Source organism: Crocodylus porosus, unplaced genomic scaffold (assembly GCF_001723895.1).
Source record: "Crocodylus porosus isolate Cpor-Errol unplaced genomic scaffold, CroPor_comp1, whole genome shotgun sequence".
Taxonomy (NCBI): Eukaryota; Metazoa; Chordata; order Crocodylia; family Crocodylidae; genus Crocodylus; species Crocodylus porosus.
In genome coordinates, this window is record NW_017728886.1 from 103,230,471 (window position 1) to 103,253,454 (window position 22,984).

The window sequence follows — 22,984 nt, forward strand, 5'->3', positions numbered from 1 at the left end:
GGGGGTCTCCTAAGTCTGGTGCTCAGCTGGGGTCCAGGCACGGAGGAATATTGAGGCCACTACCAAAGGTGTTGACAAGGTGATGTAGACCATGTACATAAAAAAAAAAAGAAAAATCTATGGAGAACCTCCTTATGGAGAAGGAAATAGGAACCCTCCATAGCCACCCTCAATAGGCAGGAAGAAAGCCTCCAAGCCAAGGTTTGGGGGGTTTTTTTGCTCCCATTTCTAGGTCTTCACATCCTAATGGTCCATTGACCCTGAGGCACCTGCACCCACTCCAAGACCAGGTCTACACACCACCATTACCTGTTTAATAACTCCCATGCACAGGCCACAGCCCCAAGACCATCCTTAACCTTTGGGAGACCAACCTTTGGGAGAGCAGAGGCTTTGGCATGTGTCCAAATTATCCCCCTACTATCTCGGCCTTACTATGAGGCAGCAGTTTCACATCGTGCTTCTCTTTCAGATCACGCTACCAACCACCCTCACAGGCCCACCACATTGTGGAGCAACAGACATGCTTCTTCAGTGCATGAGGGAGCTCCAGAACAATCTCTTTCCTGGAGAAGGTGGGAATGAAAAGTCAGGAGCAGCATCTCTTGATTTCACAGGATTTGGGGTATTTTACATGGGGTAGAGAAGTATGAGCTCTAGCCCTTTCAACCCCTCTACGCAGTAGAACAGCACAGTTCCCAACCCTTAACCTACAAGAACCACTCCCCTTCCTTAGGGACTCAGTAAACCTGCGGTTAGGTTGGGGTGGGCCACTTCTCCATGTTGCATGACCTTCACATCCTCACTCATTTGCATAGCACTCTGCTTTCTCTAAAGGAACCTCACACACCATTTGAATGTTTAAAATATGTAATAAGACAAAGTTTGTTTGGTTTTAAAACAAGCAAAAGGGTGATCTCTCTTGCATTTCTTTGGACTCTACAGTAGTGCCTTCTTTCTGCAAGCAGCCCTCACAGCTGTGGTGCTCAAACTCCTTTTCTAGACTCTTGTATAACCTGGTGAGTCTCTGGGCATCTGCTTCCTAGGCTTCCAGGAAGGTCTTGCTCCTGGATGCAAAGATGTATAGCACAGGCTGAAATGATTATCCAAAGCAGGTGCCACTTGGTAGCATCCAGATACACCCCCAGTACCATCCACCAGGTCTTGAGGTTCTCAAAGATGCACTCCACAATCGTACTTTAGCTGCTCAGCCAGCTCAGCCACCATCATCCAAGTGTCTGGTGTACGGCTTCATGACCCACATGAGGAATGGGTAGGCTAGGTCCCAGAGAAACAAGGGGTAGATAAAAGTCACCCCTTTCAGCTTTACACAGGTAGTCCTATGGACAAATGCTCCCCACATCATGGGTAGACATAAGATGTATATGAAAACACACTCTTTTCTCGGCTATGCAGACCATCAGAACTTTGATTAAAACACTACTTGTATCAATACAGCACCAAATATGTATTTTTGAAAATGCATATTGAGGCATGTTTGAGGGATTAGTGAATTATGATGATAATACTTTAAAAGGCATATATTTGCCTTTTGAAGGAAAATCTATTTTTTTCCAAAAGAAAAACAAACAAACAAACAAGCAACTTAGCACTTCATTATGCCTGCGTATCTGTTTTTCATGATCCTAACCTCTCAATACATTTTTTTTATTTCCCCAAACTTTCCATTCTTTATTTTTAACTGGAACACCCCCCAAATACTGCACAACATATGCTGGGCATTTCCCAAGGTTTGCCTGCTCGTCTCTTCCACTCAGATCCCCACGTGCCCCAGCAAGTGCTGACAGAATGCTTCTACCCTTCTAAACACCTATTCCCTTACAGCAGAGATGGGCTGCTCTTCTCTTTTAGGTCTCCCCAGGCCACCAGGAGCGTTCTTATCACTGTGTAGTCTCACGTTCACCTAAGACTGCACAAAGTTCTCCTGCAGCAGTAACTTCAGTGGAATGGATTGTCCCCGTGGAGACTACACAGTGCTGTTTATGTGAGATTTTAGTTTTCATTAAATCTGAAGTTATGCAAGAGCTTTCAGCTGGCGTTGTTTACTGGTAAGGATGCCAAAAGGCAAATCTAGTGAAAGCGTATTATTACAGCCATGGACTGCAATGCAGCTGATGCTGAATTTGAAATCAACAGTAAATTATTTTTTGTCAATAATATGGGAAGTAGGTTCCACATTATACAAAGTTCTGGATTCAGCAATATGCGAAGACTAGCAATCATTTAGCTACTAAGAAAAGGAAAGGTAAAAGCCTACATGCTATCCTTAGACAAAGGCCTAGTTTCACAAAACAATTTTGCTGCTGAGCTCCATAGAGCTATGTCCAGCAACAGTCCTTGGAATAGACTAAATAATCCTTTTTTTGTGATTTCTTGGGAAAATACCAATTAAATCTGCATGTTCCAAATGAACTGACTGTAAGGGAAAACTATTTTCACACAGCTTTTTCACAATTCTACATAGGAGAAGATTCATAACGATAGTGGGAAAGTCATAACTGGATTGCTGTAGATGAGACTGCAGGTAACTAGCCATTCTGCTGCCGATTTGATAGTTGGGGAACTCACTACTGAACCCAGCAAATCTCACCTTTGACTTAGAGTCTTGGAGAGGACAAATCATTCAGTAGTGGAACATGTTAAGAATGGCTCTATGTTTACTGTGGCCTAACTCTACTTCCAGAAAAGACAACAAATTTCATTTACTTTCACATACTGCTGCCTATATGCTGAAAGCAGAAACAACACAAAGCATGCATATAAATGCAATGTCTAATCATCAGGGGCACCAGACTAGTGTTCTTTAAGACGCTGGCATCATACACCATGCCCAAATGCTTGGTGGTCAGTGGTGAACAAATTCCAGTGGTTGACAATGCCCTACAGAAGACTGAAGTAGTCATGTGGTTGACATATTTCCAGCTTTGATGTGCAGGGCACAGGATGGAAATGGGAATGTAGGTGCCATCAGATGCTCCAGTGCAGTCTGGAAAACCCATCTAGGCAAATCTAGCTATAACTTCCTGTGAACTGAAGTGGAGGAAGCCCAGTACCAAGACCTTCTGGATGGTGCAGTACACTTCCTGAATATTCAAGCCAGCCAGGGACTCCACCCTGCCAAATGGCTGGGGATGGACCAGTGACAATCAGAGGTTGCCAGCTTGTAGATGACAAGTGACATTCATTGTTCTACACTCAAAAGGTTGGTCAGTAGCTTTCCTCTGGATTTTCCATGCATATCATGAGAAAGGTGGCTGCCCTGCTCATCCTGAAGTTCTGCCCCCACTGTGCATCATCCCAGAGCTAATTTCTGCTCATGTCTGGTTCAAAAATGTTGGTGCATCGTCTGGTGGTAGTTCCAAAGAAAGCCATCCTCTATGGTATCCCTTATTTCTATTCCCTTTGGCATGCAGCTCCTGGCATCCCTTCAAGCTGTATTTTGAGGGACCATCACACAGACCACTCTATGGGAAGTGTTTGCTCAGGACCTCTACAGCCTTATCTGATCTCCAAGTGCATCCCCCTGAAATTAGCCCAGGCATGGCTTCTACAGCAGGAGCTGGATCCCTGGCCTTTCAGTTATCAACTATTCCTGGCTGTTTTCTGGCCTTAACTCAAGGAGCCAGCATCTAGTTCAACTCCTGAGGGAGGAATTTTACTTCTTACTGGGGAGAACAAGCACAATTTGAAGTCCCAAATAGCAAGAGACAGCTCTTCCTGAATAAAAGGCATGTGTTGGGGCAAGTATACCCAAGTCAGAGGTCTTCTACCTCCTCCAAAGGGTTAAGCAACCCCTCTGTCCCCAAGCCAGCCCACATAACCATGAATACTCCAAAGCATTTCCTTTTCTAGTCTGCCCAGCTCTTAAGTCCCAGAAAATCTGTTCTACTTGATCCTTTAGACCGCTTTCTAAAAGCAGACATTGGCTCTATCCATCATCATGTTGATCTCATATAGCTTTCCTGAGGCTTCCTAGGTGTCACCAGCAAATCAATGAAGTTGTTCAAATCTCTATTCAAGCTTGAGGTTTATCTTCAGGTCCCACACACAGGCAGCTCTCTTAACAGCAGGGACATATTAATGAGTTTTTCTCTACGTAGAAGCTAGTTGGATAAACTGAGGCACAAGACATTATAACAACACAAACACATTTTAAACAGAAATACTACGATAAAACCCATAGTCCTTCACAGGGACCATGGTGGCTCCAACTGCCATGCTGCAGAAGGTAAGCTAGTAGACAGAGACAACATTTAGAAAGGTCAAGTAAGACATGAGCAGGAGAGTAGAACCAGAACTTCATGGCACTCCCTGCGAGAGCCTAAAAAGCAAAAAGACAGCATGGGTCCATTCTGTGCTTCTACAGGACAGGCAATGCAGGTGAACCTCCCCAGCTCTACAGAGGCAAGAAGTCCCAAGCAGAAGCCTGACGGTGAAATAGCCATAAGGTTGCATTGCATTCATCCGTCTTCAGAATCCTACAGCGATCTTGGCTTAAAAACCAAGGAACATGCTGTGATTCACGTTCACCGACTCCTTGCTTCATCACATTTTGAAGTGCTTCAGCTGAGAAGAGCCTGTATATTTGTACAGCACTCAAGCATTTCATGTGCTCATTAGTCCATAGCCTCAGATAACAGTCTACGTTTTAAGCTTTGACATTTTAATGGGATTTTGACAAAACAAAAATCCCAAGTTACCATTAAAATGGAACCTTGTAACACAATGTTAAGTATGGATCCATTACTGTTGCATAGGTATAAAGTACTGCATTCTTTCAAATTTAAAATAAAATATTTCTTCTAAAAGTGATCTGCATATTGAAATTCAAATAATACAAAAATACTTCTATACATCACAGAAGGCTGTATATTTGTACGTGTGTCTTTATTTAATATTATTTTTCTTAAATGGAACATCATTGACTTTGAGCGTATCTTAAATTTAAGTGCCTCTCATATTAGAAAGAACACAACATATGTAAGATTGGTGCCTTGGATTACCAACATTTCAGGGCAGGTCCTTATCTTGGTGCTTTGTACTCTGCAGAACACATTATCATTTGTTTACTTGTCTGACACACAGCCTAGCTAACCGCACTTGGTCCATCAATATTCCAAGCAGGAGCAGGCCTGATCAAACCTGCTAAGGGCTAAGCTCAGAAAAAACCTGCCAGTTATGTGACTAAAAGCAGTGATCATGTGGTAACAGTCATCTCTGGAAAATAACAATTTAATCTGAAATATTTGAGCACATTTCATATTAGTATTACATTTTTAATACACATTTAAATTACATACCTGAAATAAATAGCCTTGAAAATAAAAGATACAAGGAAATATACTTTTTGCTAAACAGTTAAAATAAGTATTTTTAAGTCTTGAGGTGATTTCAAACTGTAAACATAGACCCTTTCCCATCAGCATTCCCTGCCAACTCTTTGCTTCTGGTGTGCTGAAACGTGTTTCTCGCCTTGTTATCAGCACTGGAAACGCCTCCATTTAGGCTCATTTGGACACCATGAGAGATTTTTCATTGTTCATTTATCGATGGCTATCCTTTCCACCTTCCATAAACTTTAACAACTAAAGTATACTGATATAACTATCTCTTCTTTCTCTTTCCAAGATAGCATTGGAGGCTTATTATAGGTCTTTTCACAAAAAGCCAAGAGTCACCAAAATATGTTTAGGCATTTGCCCAATAATGACCATACTTCATATACTAGGGAGATGGACACTGATGCAAAATGTATATAGTAGCTTGCATTTTTTGCTAGAACTACTATAACAGAGTAAATATATGCAAATCAGATTAACAGGAAAAGACAACAGAAAAAGGAAGAAAGAACAAAGAAAGACAGACAAAGCTATCTACAGTACAGATTAGTTTTCAGAAACAAGAAAACACTAAATACCTTGTTTCTGGACGTTATAATTTGCTTAATAACTATTCTGTCTGCCAATACCAGCACCTTTGTCACTGAAGAAAGCAGCAGTCTTGCAGCTTTTACCACTTGCGTTTTGTCTGTAAAAATTGTTATCCGGCCATCAGATTCTGGATGATCCAAGTTAGCTACATCTGTAAGATGTGCAATTGTTTCACCTACAAAAAAAAGTTTTATACTTTTAAAACAGAAATATATTGGGAACATTAAATACTCACAAATATAAAGGGATAAAACAGCACTCTCTGTTGGGTGACTTCGAGTTCCCTTTTGATTCATACTAAGCTTACATTTCAGTTTACAGCTGCCCAATTTTCTTCCCTCCCCTCAAGTCATGACCAACATTCCTTTCCTTGCATGAAGAACCCATAGGTTCCAGTTTTTCAAAGCAAAATTAAAAGACTGACCAGCTTTCCTAGTTTAAGTAGCAAAAGACACATTAATGCAAGTTTTAGAACAGTGGTCACCAACCAGTGGATCTTGATCTACCAGTAGATCTTGGAGCCTCTTGTGTAGATCTCGGAGTCAATCTGAGGCTGGGCTGGGGGGACTGAGTGCCCGGGTGCATGTATGCGCACACCCCACCCCCAGGCCAGCAGGTCAGTCCATGGGGGAGGGAAGGGGCGGGGTCCAGATAGAGGCCCCCTGCAATGAGAGAGAAAGTGGGGCTAGTGCTGGGGCCTTGATCTGCCCCACCCCTTCCCCCACAGACTTACCTGCTGGGGAGGCATGACCCCAATAATTTTTTCTCCTTCTGCCTTGATTTGCCGGCCCTCCTTCCCTCACCACAGACTTACCTGCTGGGGGGGATGGTGGGGGAGTGGCGGTACATGGTAGATCTTGGATTTCTTTTAAATGATAAATGTGATCTACTTAAAAATGTTGGAGACCACCGTTTTAGAACAAGAGAGTAGAACCACCCATGGTTTCACCTGTAGTTTTTGACAGCTTTGGCTTTAATTCACAAAAAGCCAGTCATACATAGGTTTCATTTTGCTTTAAAATCCTCCAGTGTGAAGAGCAAACAGGTCCCAATCAAAATTTTAATATTAAATAAAAAGGTTGAGATCATCACAGAAGCATTGTAATGAGATGGTTAGCTGTGCTTTAGAAAAAAAAAGTTTAATAGTACAGGGTAAAGAATACAAAAAGGAACAGACAGAATTTATGGTGAAGTATTCCTAGGAAGTATATGCTAAAAATAACGTGCAACACTTCACAGATACAAAATATGCATATGTATTTACAGCAACTTTTCCCCACAATTAAGAGATTATTGTTTAAATAATAAAAGAATGCAACACCAATACATCCATGTGCACTTTAACAAGAATACTACTATGAACTCTAAACTATCTTGATGCTAAAATAAAAAGGTCAGCTAGAACATGATTAAAACTATTGGGATCAAATACTTATTTTCTGAGAAAAAGGCTTGAACGTGCTTTAAATAATTGTTTAGTGCACTATTCACTCCCTTAATGATTTCAGATGAGTAGTTGTCAACCCTTCAGCTTAGCTACAGAAGTATGACTCAAAAGGGCCCATGTAACCACAAAATGAGTATCTAGGCTTGTCAGTGAAGTAAAGAAAAGCAATAAACATGGAGTTACCCCAGAAGTGAGATCTAATTTGAGCAAGAGCCTAGGTTAAATAAGATAAATAATGCAAACCATAGTACTGTATACCATAGTTTTAGCACATGGACATCAGTTAGTGATTGATGTAACCAGATGCATCAGATATGTTTGTGCCCTAAAAGGTATACCTTCTTTTAAGTTTCTTAGGTAAGTTGTAAAAATAAAATCACCCTTGTCTAAGGAAACCACCAAGTAAGGGGGCAAGAAAAGATGGAGATAAGTGATGTTCTAAGACGGTGAAGGAAGTACGTGAAAGATTTTCCCTTCTAAAAATTGAGACGTAAATCCCAAGAAAATGGACAACTTCCAGGGCCGCAGAAAAACTTGTTCAGGCCTGTTCCCAGAATCTCAGTAAGAAAGAAATTGTAAACAAAATCAAAATGGCAAATACTTGCTAAAGTAAACCATGTATAAAAGTGAGATATGTAGTGGAGGAAATATTGGCACACTCAGGGCACAGACAAATATAACAGCTGTATTGATACAAATGTAAGTAATACAAGCTGTTAGGATAACTATATCTGTTACATCTGCATGCTCCTCTGGTGACACAAGTGTAGGAAAACTGCTGCAACTTTAGACCTGTTTCATTAAGGCTAAAGCTGCAAGTGGCAGCTTCCCCTCCCCCTTTTAAAGCTGTTAAAAAGTATATTTGTTCCTAGCCTCAGTGAATGCAAAACAACCCGCTGCCAAGCCTGCATGCCATCCTCCTCTACCTTCCTAATCTCCCCAGGCAGTTAAAGTGAGAGTCTATATTGCCCTGTTCCAGGTAGCTGAAGATGGACACTGGGATAAGCTAGTATTCTTGAGCTCTGGGGTATAAACAGGAACAGATCCAGGGAGTGTCCTGGTGCACTTGCACCTTCCCTCCCACCCCCCAAACCTTCGACTCCTGCTCCACCCAAAGTTTAAAACCAACTGCCTGGCAGAAGCAGCAACATTTTTGGTCAGGCAGTGCTGAGGGAATCAACTTCATGGCTCATTATAAACCTACCTGCTCCCTTCTAAACTCTTCATTCCACAGGTGTTAACACCCTCTCTCCTTCATGGTTTTGGTATTCCACCAATCAAGCTATCCTTTGTTCTGCAATTATGCCATCTGTTTGCTGCTCCTGGTAATGAAGCTCCTATTTCACATCCCCCGCCAGATTGTTTTTAACACATTCCAATGAAGTTTTGTGTTTTTTTGTCCCACTCTTGAATTGAATAATACAGTCCCCTAGGGCCCTGAATATTAGTAAAGCTTCTAATTTACTTTTACCTGGAGAAAAATATGTTGCTTTATATGTGATTAGACACCTCACCATCTGCACCCCCCTTTTTCAAAATTCTACCTCTGCTCCTGGGTGTAAACAGCACACATCTGGGGGGCTGCAGGACCAGCCTGTTACCTCTTGTAAGAGTAGCCAATTTACCAGGACACCTGTAGTCCAGGTAATATACCCAGGCACATTGAGGGAAAAAAAGACTGCAATTCAGCATCAAACACAAACAACAAACATGAAACATCAAGTAACGTCAAACTCAATCTCAAATTAATCATTTCCATATCATCCAACCCCTACATACTTGCAAGTCTAACTTAGTGATTCTCAACAAGGGTGCTGTGGCACCCTGGGGTGCCTTCAGATCCTTTCAAGGGTGCCACAGTTTGCTATGCAATGTTAGCATGATTAGGTGTGCAAACACTATTCAAAAGCTGAATCCAGAAATTTCAAAAAAGGAATCTATAGTCTTAAAAATGTTCTGACCAGTTTGGGGCTTTTTTAGTTCCTTGTAACAAAAGAATGTCTCTATTATTTTTCTGTAGTAAAAATAAATAAATAAGTGAAATGAAGAGCTGGCATTTTCCAAAGGATGCTTCAAGTCTAGTGATGAGTCCTCGAGCCTGAAAAGGTTGAGAGCCACTAATCTAATCTAATGCATTAGAAAAAAAATTATTACAGTATTTGAACTCCGTGCTCTCAAGCTTTACTCATGCAACAGACTAACAACTCCCCTTTTCCTCAGGAGTGTTTTTGTTTGGTTGTTTGGGCTCATCTCCAGCAGCACTGAGGTAGCACACAGTGATACAAGTGACTACATATAGCACAGACCACCCTTTTAAAATACATGATTTAGAGCTTAGCAACAGGTACAAACCTCTTGTAGCCCCAGTACAGCCTGCTGAGTTGGCAGCTCCCGCAGACAACACAGGCTCAACTGCAGCTATCGCCCCCACTCTCCAAGATAAAACAAAGCGCTTGTTGTGGGAGACTCCATCTTGAGGCGGACTGAGGGGATAATCTGCCACCCCAACCCCTTAGCCAGGGAAGTCTGCTGCTTCCCAGGGGCCCGCATCCGAGACATTGTGAAGAAAATCCCTAAGCTCCTCCAGCCCACAGACCACTATCCCATGCTCCTTATTCATGTGGGCACCAATGACACAGGTCAGAGCGCTCACAGGAGGGTCATGAGGCGCTACAGGGATTTGGGAGCAGAGCTTAAGGGTCTGGTGGCACAGGTGGTGTTTTCTTCGATCCTCCCAGTCTCGGGCTATGGGCTGAGGAGGGAGAGGAGGATCCAGGTAGTGAACCAAAGACTGCGGCGCTGGTGTCAATGGGAAGGCTTTGGCTTCCATGACCACAGCCCGCTCTTTGGCAAGACAGGCAGCGAGCTGCTGGGAAGAGATGGCCTCCACCTCTCTCCCCTGGGAAGGAGGCTCTTCTAAGCCAGACTGGCTGACCTGCTCCACCGGGCTTTAAACTAAGCCAGCTGGGGGACGGGGGGACTACCGCCACCGCTGACCTGCTGAGCAACCCTTGCAAAGCCAGTGGGCCAAGGCATTTAATTAAGGGAGCCCACCCCTGCCCCAGCCCTGGTACAATCTGTGGGCAAGGCAAGAGCCCCCAAGGGGACACTTGCCTGCCTGTACACAAATGCCAGGAGCTTGGGGAATAAGCAGGAGGAACTCATCCTTCTGCTTAACACAAATAATAACGACATTATAGGGATAACAGAGACCTGGTGGGACTCCACCCATGACTGGACCATGGCTATAGATGGCTATACCTTGTACAGGAAAGATCAAGTAGATAAAAGGGGTGGGGGTGTAGCTCTTTATGTTAAGGAAAGCTACCCTGCAAGCTGATGTTGGTGACCAGGTGGATGACTGGAGACCCTCTGGGTTAAAATTCATAGGGAACACAACAATGGGAGTCTACTACAGACCTCCCACCCAAAGTCAAGAGCTTAACCAGGAGTTCACCCAGGAACTGGCCGAGGCCACGTGCCCCCGTTCCATGGTTGGCATGGGTGACTTCAATTACTCAGACATCTTGTGGGAGGATCACTCAGCAAAATCTGAGTGGTCGTAAAGCTTCCTATCGTGCATGGAAGACCTCTACCTTACTTGAGAAGTCTACAGGCCAACAAGAGGTAAAGCACTGCTCAACCTGGTGCTGGCTACAGGGGATGACCTAAATCAGTGACCTAGTGATCGACGGGAAGCTGGGTGGCAGCAACCACAAGCTGATCACCCTCACCATCTGCCATAAAGCTGGCAAGTCAGTCAGCAACATAGAAGTCCTTGACTTAAGGAAAACCAACTTTGACAATCTTAGGGCCTCACTGATAAGCCTCCTAAGGGACCATGACCCCAGGGGGAAGGGAGTCCAGGAAAAGTGGTTGCTCCTCAAGGGAGCAATCCTCAACGCACAAGCTCATTCTATTCCATCTTGGAGGGAAGGCAGTGAGAGGGCACAGCACCCCCCTGGCTCTCCAGGGATCTAGCAGACTTATTGAGGCTAAAAAGAAAGGCCTACAAAGGATAGGATTCACCTTCAGGGTGGATTATTCTGCACTGGTCTGGTCCTGCAGGGAGCAAACCAGGAAAGCTGAGGCTGCAACTAAACTCCAAGTAGCTTCAAGCATCAAAGACAATAAAAAGTCCTTTTTCAGATATGTGGGGAGCTGGAGGAAAAACAAGGGCAACACGGGACCCAAGCTAAACCAGATGGGACAACTGACACCCAGGAAAAAGCCAACCTATTAAATGGGTACTTTGCATTGGTCTTTCATCAGTCCCCATGGGATGCCCATGCCCACTATGGGACAGGGAGGTTTGGGTGAGGGAGATCCCCTGCCCTCCATCAGTGCTGACCTCATGAAGGAACACCTTGAGAGGCTGGATACTTTCAAGTCAGCCGGCACTGACAATCTACACCCCAGGGTACTCAAGGAGCTGGCGAGCATCATAGCCCAGCCTCTGGCATGGATCTTTGAAAACTCCTGGTGCTCTGGTGTAGTGCCTGAAAACCGGAAGAAGGCCAATGTGGTGCCTATCTTCAAGAAAGGGGGGAAAGTGGATCCGGCTAACTATAGGCCCATCAGCCTGACTTCTATCCCGGGGAAGGTCTTAGAAAAGTTTATTAAAGAGGCCATCCTTAATGGACTGGCCAATGCCAACATCCTAAGGGATAGCCAGCACAGGTCTGTTGCAGGTAGGTCTTGCTTGACCAATCTCATTACCTTCTATGACCAGGTGACCCATCACCTGGACAAGGGAGAAGAGATTGAGGTCGTATATCTTGACTTCAAAAAAGCCTTTGATCTGGTATCCCACGATCACCTCTTGGCAAAACTGGCCAATTGTGGCCTTGGGTCCACCACGATCCACTGGCTGGAAAACTGGCTCCGTGGTCGGACCCAGAGGGTGATAACTGACAGAAGTCAATCGTCATGGCACCCTGTGACCAGTGGGGTCCCCCAAGGCTCTGTCCTTGGACCTATATTGTTCAACATCTTCATTAATGACATGGACTTGGAGTCAGAAGCAGAGTGGCCAAGTTCACCCATGACACCAAACTCTGGGGCGAAGCATCAACACCAGAAGACAGGAGGGTGATCCAGGCTGACCTGGACAGGCTCAGCTAATGGACAGACAAGAACTTGATGGTGTTGAACACTGAAAAATGCAAGGTTCTCCACCTTGGCAGGCAAAACCTGCAGCATCCTTATAGGCTCGGCAGTGTTACGCTGGCTAGTGCTACGGAAGAAAGAGACTTGGGGGTCATCATTGACCACAAGATGAACATGAGCCTGCAATGCGATGTTGCGGCTAGTAAAGCAACCAAAACATTGGCTTGCATCCATAGATGCTTCTTAAGCAAATCCCAGGACATCATTCTCCCCTTGTACTCGGCCTTGGTGAGGCCACAGCTGCAGTAACTGCGTCCAGTTTTGGGCTCCACAATTCAGAAAGGATGCGGAGAAGCTTGAGAGAGTCCAGAGAAGAGCCACACGCATGATCAGAGGTCAGGAAAACAGACCTTACGATGACAGGCTGAGAGCCAGGGGGCTCTTTCACCTGGAAAAGTGCAGGCTCTGGGGTGACCTGATGGCCACCTATAAGTTTATCAGGGGTGACCACCAGTTTCTGGGGGAACATTTGTTCACCAGAGCACCCCAAGAGATGATGAGGTTGAACCGTTATAAGTTACTGCAAGACTGTTTCAGGCTGGACACAAGGAAGAATTTCTCTACTGTCCGAGCCCTCAAGGTCTGGAACAGTCTGCCAGCGGAGGTGGTTCAAGCACGTACATTGAACACCTTCAAGAGTAAATTGGATGCTTATCTTGCTGGGATCCTATGACCCCAGCTGACTTTCTGTCCTTTGGGCAGAGGGCTGGACTCGATCCAGCTCTAATGTTTATGAAGTCTATGAAGCACTGAGGTATCATACTGTGATATAAGTGACTACATGTTCCACAGACCACCCTTTTAAAATACATGATTTAGTGCAGGGCTAGGCAAAAAATATACCCCACAGGTTGGATCCTTCCCAAGGAGGGACTTCATCTGGCCTGCAGCAGGTCCCTTGGTTCTCCCTGGCCCAGGCACTGTCTGACCCGTGGCATATTCCACTGCCCCCTGGGCGCACAGTGGGGCTTAGGCAGCTCTGCAGCTGGACTGACTTTCTAGGCAGCCTAGGCAGTGGTGGCTCCTGGCTGCCACTGCCACTGGCCCCAGCCCCACAGTACTGCCAGGGATCTGCATGCAGAGTCATGACCCTGGCCCACCCCACACCCATTCTGGACTCAGCTTAGTGGAGTACAGTAGCTCTGGACCAGCTGGCACCCATGTGCACAGCTCTAACCCAGCCTGCCCCAGACTCGCCAACCCACACTAAGAACTGCAATTGGGCAGAAGCTGCTGCTTGGCATAGGGATGGGCCCTTCTTGCTGCAACTGCCTGAAACCTGTGCCCAGTCTGCCCTGTGGCTCCTACGTACTGCCAAAGCTGCCCCGCTGGGTGGCCCAGAGGTGGTGGCAATGGCGATGGAGAGGAGCCGCAGGGTAGCCCAGGTGCGGGCTCCAGGTGGCTGCAGCAAGAAGGGCCTGGCAGTGGCAAGGGGAAGTGGCTGCCCAGTCGCTGCTTAACATGGGTGTGCAGTCTGAAGCAGGCGCGGGATGAGCTGGGGTCAGAGCTGTGCACACAGGTATCAGCTGGTCTGCTCTAGAAATGGCAAGTCTGGAGCAGGTGTGGTACAGGCCAGAATCAGGGCTGGGCTATGTGCTGTTGGTGACGGCTAGGAGAAGCCACAGAGCATGTGGCTTCTGGGCTGTTGTGGGGGTAGGGAATAGGTGCTGACCAGAACTGGCAGCTCCCCAGAACTGCTTATGTGGCTTGTGGGCCCAAATAATTGCCTGCTCCCAATTTAAATGGCTTAGATCATTTCTGTACTGTTTTTTTGGTTTGTTTGTTTTGGAGGGGGGGGGTTGGGGGGGAGAGGGAGGAAGAACTGCACAGTTCCCTCACTACTTCTGATAATGTAGATTCTGACCCTGGTGGCTCTGAGGAGATCCTACATATTCGCTGTTCCTGGCATATGAAGACTTACACCTCTCTCTCCCTCACTAACCCCCCCACCCCCACAATACTTCAACCACCCCCCATCCAAGTAGATAAAAGGATAGCTCTAGAATATCCCTTCAGTAAATTTAAGAGCAAGCACAGGTATTTCCTGAAATGGGACAACAGTGATGTTTCCTAGACCAGTGGTTTTCAACCTGTTGTCCGCAGAACCCTGGGGGTCCAGGGACTTTTTAAGGGGTCTGCAGAAGATGACTACAATCAAAAGTATGTTAATACCCACACTTCAAATGGAGGTGTGGACACCTTTGAATTGTAAGTGTCCAAAGGGGTCCACAAAAGAAGAAAGGTTGACAATCACTGCCCTAGACTGACTAGGGCGAGTGACCTTGCTGAATTTTGTATTATATTTTAGAAAGAAAATCACATAACTCCATATCATTCTGAATAGTCAAAAAAAGATGCAGCATTTCAGCAATCAAAAGCCACATGAGACTATGGCACTGCTATCAAACAGAACAAGCCAACATGAGCGACAGCCCCCCATCAATGATGCAACTTGAATGACAATGCTGACAGCTGGGATACCATGGCTTGTTACCACTTTTATAAATAGCAATTTATAATATCTTTTTAAATAACCTCCTGTATAAACAATGATTTACTCTCTTGGATATGGGGGTTTGCATATCATGCCTCAGCATATATCCATGGGTAAGGTTAGGAGAACAAAGCAGCCATCTAAACTGAATACCACAGTAAACAAGTAAGAAAACACTTATTTTTCCTGCTAATTTTTATACTTAAAGGAATCTGAACAAGTAATTGTGTATCCTTCTTATTAGCCACAGCAAATATAGTAACATATCAATGTTACTACAGCAACTCAAGCAAATCAAAAAAGGGATGCGTCAAATTTGACTGAAACACAGGCTCAAACCACATGCTTCACAAGGAAAATACAAGAACCATGCAGTAGGCTCTTACAGAACAGCAAGCCAACATGGAAAGGTTTTTCTTAAATCAAATCGGTTAGAGGCCATTTTACCTCCATGCTAACATTCCTCAGTTTTCCCAACTTCTTTCATTAGAGGGAAGGACAAAAAGGGAACAGCCCAATTGTTCTCCCTATTGCATTTATCATGTCCCATTTTATCAATTACCTCCTGTGAGGATATACCAATGACTGATGAAAAGTATTTGCAGTATTTTCTGCCATTCTCTCTCATTACTGATGCATATTTTTAAAAATTAATCCTAATTTACTAAAGAGAGCCTGTCATCAACCTCTCTCCTTACCTCCACCAACATGTTCCTTGAATGAACCCTATAATATGTACAAGTAATTGAAATTATTCTCTCCAACATTCATTACCTTGCATGGAATTGGGGTCACCGACCCAGGCTCTGTGCTTTGGGGGGCCCTGCAGAGCAGCATGCCATTCACTATCCCCACCCCTCCCAGCTGATGCCACCACCAACGGGAGTGGCAGCTTCTCTGGGTCTGGGACCGTGGGATTAGAGCGGGGGCAGGACCCTGCACCCTGCTCAAGTCAGCTCTGAGAGCTAGTCATCTCATCCTAGAAGGTTGATCAGGCATGACTTGCCCTTGGTAAATCCATGGCAACTGTCCCTAATCATTTTCTTCTCTAAGTGCCTAGAAATGGATTCCTTGAGGATCTGCTCCATTTTTCCAGGGACTGAGGTGAGGCTGACTGGTCAGTAGTTCCCTGGATCCTCCTCCTTCCATTTCTTAAAGATGGGTACTGGGCACTATATTTGTCCTTTTCCAATTGCCTGGGGCCTTTCCCAGTCACCATGAGTTTTCAAAGATAATGGCCAGCAGCTCTGCAATCACAGCAGCTAACTCCCTCAGCACCCCTGGGTGCATCTTGTCCAGCCTCATGGACTTGTACATATCCAACTTTTCTAAATAGTCTCTAACCTGTTATTTCACCACTGTTGGCTGCTCATCTCCTCTACAAACTGTGCTGCCAGGTGCTTTAGTCTGGGAACTGACCTTGCCTGTGAAGACTTAGGTGAAAAAGGCATTGAGGACTTCAGCCTTTTCCACATCATCTGTCACTAGGTTGCTTCCCCATTTCAGTAAGGAATCCATACTTTCCTGCCCCTGATCATCTTCTTGTCGCAGACATACTTGTAGAAACCCTTCTTGTTACCCTTCACATTCCTTGCCAGCTGCAAGTGCAATTGCACTTCGGCCTTTCTGACTTCATCCCCGCATACCCAGGCAATGCTCTTATACTCCTTCCTAGTTGTTTGTCCACTTGTAAGCTTCCTTTTTCTGCTTTAGCTCCCTGAAGAGCTCCCTGATAAGCCAAGCTGGCCTTCTGCTGTTCTTGCTAGTTTTCATGTGCATCAGGATAAAGTTACTGTGCTCTCGGTAAGGTTTCTTTCAAGTACAGCCGGTCCTGGCTCCCCAGGAGATCCAACTCCCTCAGAGAACTGATGGGCAGAAGTCTGCTTTTCTGAAGTCCAGGGTCCTTACTCTGCTTGTGTCCTTTCTTCCTTTCCTAAGGACCCTGAACTTAGTTATCTCATGGTTGCTGCTACCAAGTTGCCATCCACTATTACATTCCCCACAATTCCTCCCCATTTGTGAGCAGCAGGTCAAGAGGAGCACAGCCCCAGGTTGGCCCGCCCAGCACTTGCACAAGGAAGTTGCTCCCAACACTGTCCAAAAAACTTCCTGGATTGTCTGCACACTGCTGTATTGTCCTCCCAGCAAATGTCAGGGGCAACTAAAATCCCCCAGGAGAACCAGGGTCTGTGATCACGAAACTTCTATTAACTGTTTGAAGAAAGCCTCATCCACCCCATCCTGGTGGTCTATAGCAGACCCCCACCACAACATCACCCTTCTTGTACTCCCCTCTGAACCTAATCCAGAGACTTTCAACAGGCCTATCTCCAGTTTCGTATACCAGCTCTAAGCTATCATACAGCTCTTTTACATAAAACATAATTTATCTTCCTTTTCTACCCTGCCTGTCCTTCCTGAACAGTATACCCATCCATGAAAGTGCTCCAGTCATATGAACCATTCCACCAAGTCTCTTATTCCAATCACTTCATAGTTCCGTGACTGTGAAAGTCCAAGTAAACCCCTCTACAAATTTAAGCCAGTCTTCTGTACCTTCTTACACAGGTATCGAGATGCTGGTTTGTGTTCCTTGCATGTTTAACACATTTATGACAATATAAGCTACAATGTGATCACATCTGGCAATTGGAGCTGTAAAACAAGCATTAAGTAGGGTATTTTCTGCAATATATATACTCCTCTTACACGGCTCAAACGTGGATTGCCAGTAGCACTATTTAAGATGCATGTCTTTTCCTTAACTCCGCTGTTTACTCCTTGCTCCCCAACCGATTTGGCCCATAATTGTGCAACTGGACTGTAGTGGCTTATAGGCAGCAAGACAAAGCGAGAAAAAAAAAAAATTACCGTAATAGCCTCCTCATTCCACCCTTGAACTTTGTTCTTTAAAATATAAATAGTAACATGGAATAGAAACAAATAATTAAGCCTAGTCAACCGGCAAGACTCAGGCACTCCTTGTTACTCCCCCACCAACAAAAAATGTCAAGGTCAAGATTAAGGTTGCTGCCATAAAATAGGCATTTCCCATATTCTATGCCCCTTGGAAACATGGCATGTCCAAACCCCAAATCTAATATTACAAAGCCAGGAAATGCTCACTTGCAACTAATGAACAGGCATTTCTACAATAAGAACAGAAATTTGACAAAACCAGGAAATGCAGAGTTAAGCTGCTCTTTTTAACCTTTCTTCTGCTGCTGTTGCTTGACAGAACCTTATCGTGTAATTCATTGTAGAACATGTGATGTATTGCTTAAGCTGCAGGAAGTAAATTTTAGAAAATTCCTAAATGCATTGTTAACTTCCATAATTATGATTGTGCAGCTGCAAACAAAAAAAAGGGAGGCAGCTCAATGTACCCAGGGATTTCAATGAAACAGAAGTTGTTTCTGCTCATACCAAGGTTACAGTCATTGCACTGTACACAAATCACCGCTTCAACTCTGCATTCCCTGGGTTTTCACATAGACAGATGTTTACAGGTATATGCTTAGAAATATATGTAGAGTTCTGCTCCCTCCTCTACACTTTCTCCAGTATCAACAGCAAAAATAAGCAGAGAACCATGTTTTCCTCCCTCTCAAACATTTCCAAAACATCCTTAGATCCCAACTGCAAAGAAAAAAGTGAGTGGGGGAAGTTGTTGATAAAGATTACAGCAGAACTGAATGGGTCTCCTGCTGGAGATGTTTGATGTCTGAGAAACTGGGCTGGCACCTCAACACTTGAGACAAGGGTTTGCAGGGGGTAGAGATGGAGCTTGGCTGCCAGTTGAGCCCTTCAGACAGTCCCTTTTTCTCCTGCAGCAGCTGCACACCCAGGCCTTCACCAACCTATTTACTAAATAGGATGTTACTATACTTCCCAGGATATTCAAGAATGGTACAAAGATGAAAGAGATCATAACAAGAGGGCTGCTGCAGGCCAGGTCTTAGCTGGAAACAACACTGCCTCCAAAAGCCATGCAGCTTTCAGCCCTCACACCCTTTCCCCTAAATATAGATGGGAATTTGGAAGGGAAGGAAGTGAAAAGAGTAGGATTATGCTCTGAGGACTGTGGTTTCTAGGTCACTTCTTACCTACAGCCTCCTTTGGGGGCAGAAAAAGCTGCAGGGACATTAAGATGCAAACCTTCTCAAAACCTTCTCCTCTCATCCTAGCCCGTCCATTCCTTGCTTGAGCTGTAGGAGCTTAAATGGGGAAACAATGGGTTCATTGCTGGCTGAGCTGTTAATGTTTTTCTATGGCAGTAGGACAGGATTCCTGCAGTTCTTAAAGAACACAGGAACACAGTACTGGAAAAGGGCTGCTAAGCCACTAAGTCGAGCCCCTAAAAATTTGCCAGCCATTGTCTTAAAGAGTCCACAGGATCATCCTCTGACCCCCATGCCCCAATACAGCCATAAAACACACCAACAAACTCAACCCAAAAGACTGAAAAAGGAACACAACTTTTACAACATGACACATTAAAAGTTGGGAGCTGCCCATAGCCAACAACTGCAATGGCAGGAAATTTGTTTGTTTGAGTTTGTTACTTAGATGACACTAGAAGGACTGTGCTGCACATCACAAAGGAAAGTAAAAATCCCCAAAGGTCCTTGTCAATCTGACTTGGACAAAAATTCCTTCCAAAACCCATATCTAGCAAATCATTTTGACCCCAAGCATATGAGCAAGACCCTTCATGAGAGGGGCTTCTAAAATTTGGTAGGAACATCCACACACTTCGAACTCTACCCAATAACTGTGGTTAATATCCAGTGCTAAGAGCTGCCAAAGAAGGTGGGGGGGATGTGATCAAGAAGTCTAGAAACTAAACAATATGTTCATAGAGGGGGGAAAAGTGATTCCTTCCTGACCCTTCTAAGCAACTAGCAGAAACTGAAGTATGGGATTACCAGATAGCTCTTATACAGAGATTAAATTCCCTTTCAGCCCCACCATGGAGATACTAAACCCTCAAATCCACATATCACATGCTCTGATCACTACTAAAAAAAAAAAACCACCAAAAAAAAACAAAAAAAAAAAAAAACACATCCCTATCATCTTACCAGATCACATCCACAAGCTTATCAGGTTCCACCTTGAAGCAATACAAATTCCTTCCCTCCAGTATTTTGTTTGGACAACCATTCCAGAACTTTACTCCTTTAATGGTTACAAACCTTAACTGCAGTCTAAATTCGTTTGTGACCATCTGATCTTGTGCAAGTCTAGTTCGTTAACTTAAATAGCTCTTCTCCCTCCTTGATACGCTCTGCAAACATATTTATAAGTAATTGTATCCCACCCTTCCTAACCTACATTTCACTCAGCTAAACAAGTAATGCTCTTTTTAATCTCTTTTCAAAAGGAAGATTCTCCATTCCCTTAACTACCTTCATGGCACTTTTGTATCTACTTAAGATTTTCTACTTGTACCCAGTTTAGCATATTGTGGGATTCCCTCTCTCCCAGTGAGAAAATATACAGAGTAATAGGGAAACCAACTTCCTTGTACAAATAAAAGGTGATAAGCTTTGACCAATGGCCAGTGCTTCAGAGGCATCATAGAGCCAGTTTCAGCCCATGAAGTTTGGTCATCTATCGGGCTTCTCTCTGGCCAGATGACTTCTCCAAATCCAGGCCACAAGTCTTCTTGCTCCAGCTCCCAAAGCCACTGTACCAGTGCAGCCTGAATCTAAGTTAATACCAACCTCAAACCTCCACTTACCAGCTGCAGAATTTCTGGGTTTTGATTGCTGCTTGACAGGGCAGTGAATTGTGTTTGCATTAACTCTCAGGTGCTCGTGAGAAGACCCTCAGGCCAGATCCAGAGATAGGTCATACAGCCTGCAAAAAGACCCGTGGGCCAGATCCAGCTCCTTAGCTCATCTGAGTTTGACATTGCTAGCTTAAATGAATGCTTTTCCATCATAACAACAGACAACAGGAGATGAACACAAAACAGATAGTCCCACCCATTGGTGGGATGCGTTACACGCCAAAATTCAGTACATAATAGAACCTATGTTGAAAGTCTCTACATCAGGGTCAGAGGGGACAGCAGCAAGGGTGAAGTCACAATGGATGTTTCCTAGAGGCCCCAAACCAGGAGGAAGAGGTAGATGAGTTTTTTTCCAAAAAACCTGAGCGTGCAGGACCAGGTTCTTTTCTAGAAATCCTAAACATAAAAAACAGCACCAAACCTGCACTATCCCTGCATTAAATGATGAGGATGTCATCTCTCTGGACTGAACACATGGACTGGCTGGATTTCTACCAGCTTCAACATCTACCAGCCTTCTACCAAATTATTTCTGGAATTTCTACCCCAACACCTAGATACCATAATCCACATCCAGAAGTTTACCCTACAAACCACTGCGTATAGAAAAAAATAAATAAAAAAAAATGGATAAACACACTTTATGCTCACAAAACTTGCAATTATCCCAGACACACCTGACCAACCCTGTGACAAGAATAAAGGAATTCCTCTTTAGGGATGAGCAACCTCTTTGGAACAATGGGCTAAAATAATGGAGCTCAGTCCAAGATCAACCAGTATTTCCAGCCCAGCTGCCACTACCACTTTTCTTCCCCAGAGGCAGATTGCCACCAATATATGTACAACCTGAACATCAATCACCACATGCCACAATTCTCCCTGACACAGAATTCCCCACCATGAAAATGTCATCAATATCTAGCTTTGCAGGCCATGTTAAATTGTTTGGTGGACTCGATCTAGCCCTCAGGCTGCAGGTTGAGATCCCCGCCTTAGACACAGCATTCACAACCTACAACTGCTCCTGAAAAATGACAGCCATTTCAAGTTAGCCTTGGGGAACAAGCCCTTCTTGACTTACAGACAGCACCCCCTCCCCCAACCTCAAACGTCTTTTCAACAGACTACTTAACACCAATTCTCACCAAGCCTTCAGGCCCTGCTACAGACCCAGATGCACCTTGTGCTCAATATCATATATGTCATCACCTTCTTACAATGCCCCTTTGCTGTTAATATTGCCCAGCAAAAGTTATCTCTACATAAAAGAACAAACAGACACCAAACCAAAGTCAATTCCAGAAGTGTACAACAAACTGTTGCAGAACAGTTTAACCTCCCTAGACATTTAATGACTGACCTTGAAATAGCTGTCCTTAAATAAAATCACGTTAAAAAAGAACTGAAACATGAAACTGCTGAATAAGAATCATCCATGGAATGACTGTTAACCATGGTCTCAACAGGGACTATGGACTTTTATACCGTGCCCGAACTAGCTGCTTACCAGGATGGTATTAAATGCCTTGTTCACCCTAAATGATCTAATCAGCCAATTTGGTAACTCTTAGCAGCTTCCCCTGCCTGTCCCTTTCCCTTCTATATCAAATATTTTCTTTCTGCTAACCTGTTTGTAGCATCTGACCAAGCAGGTTGTTGTCTACAGAAGTTCATGTCTCTTTCAGCCAGTTAGTCTCCAAGGTGTTACCCTGTCCTTCCTTTTAACAAGGGAGCTCTAGTTTATAGGCAGGCCCTCCGATACTGCTGTATCTGCTCTGAGGAGAATGCTTTTAATTATCACCTAAAATACCTTTATCCAACATGTGCACTCCAGCAGAGAAACAGATTATATCTCTGATCAAGCCACTCAACACCTAACATTAACCTACTACAGTACAAAATGAAAACCCCCACTGATCACACACACTTTTAGTTGTAACATATCCCATATTAGAATCTCCAAGAAGGGTCAAACAGTTTCACCCTATATTTAAAAGAGGATCAGAAATATTCCCAAATCCTCTATTCCTGGCTTTCAAACAAACAGTCTCCAAACCTTGCCCAACTCACCATCAGAAGCAAACTTCCCAATGATAAACAAAATATTAAGCAGAACACAA

General features: G+C 44.3%; 1 protein-coding gene across 1 annotated transcript in view; it reads right to left on the reverse strand.

Annotated features, from left to right (window-relative positions):
* Nucleotides 1–22,984, reverse strand: part of CTNNAL1 (catenin alpha like 1) — a 125,514-nt gene that overhangs the window by 68,820 nt on the left and 33,710 nt on the right. The window contains 1 exon segment of the mRNA XM_019540136.1: nt 5,939–6,126. Coding sequence (XP_019395681.1) covers nt 5,939–6,126 — 188 coding nt within the window.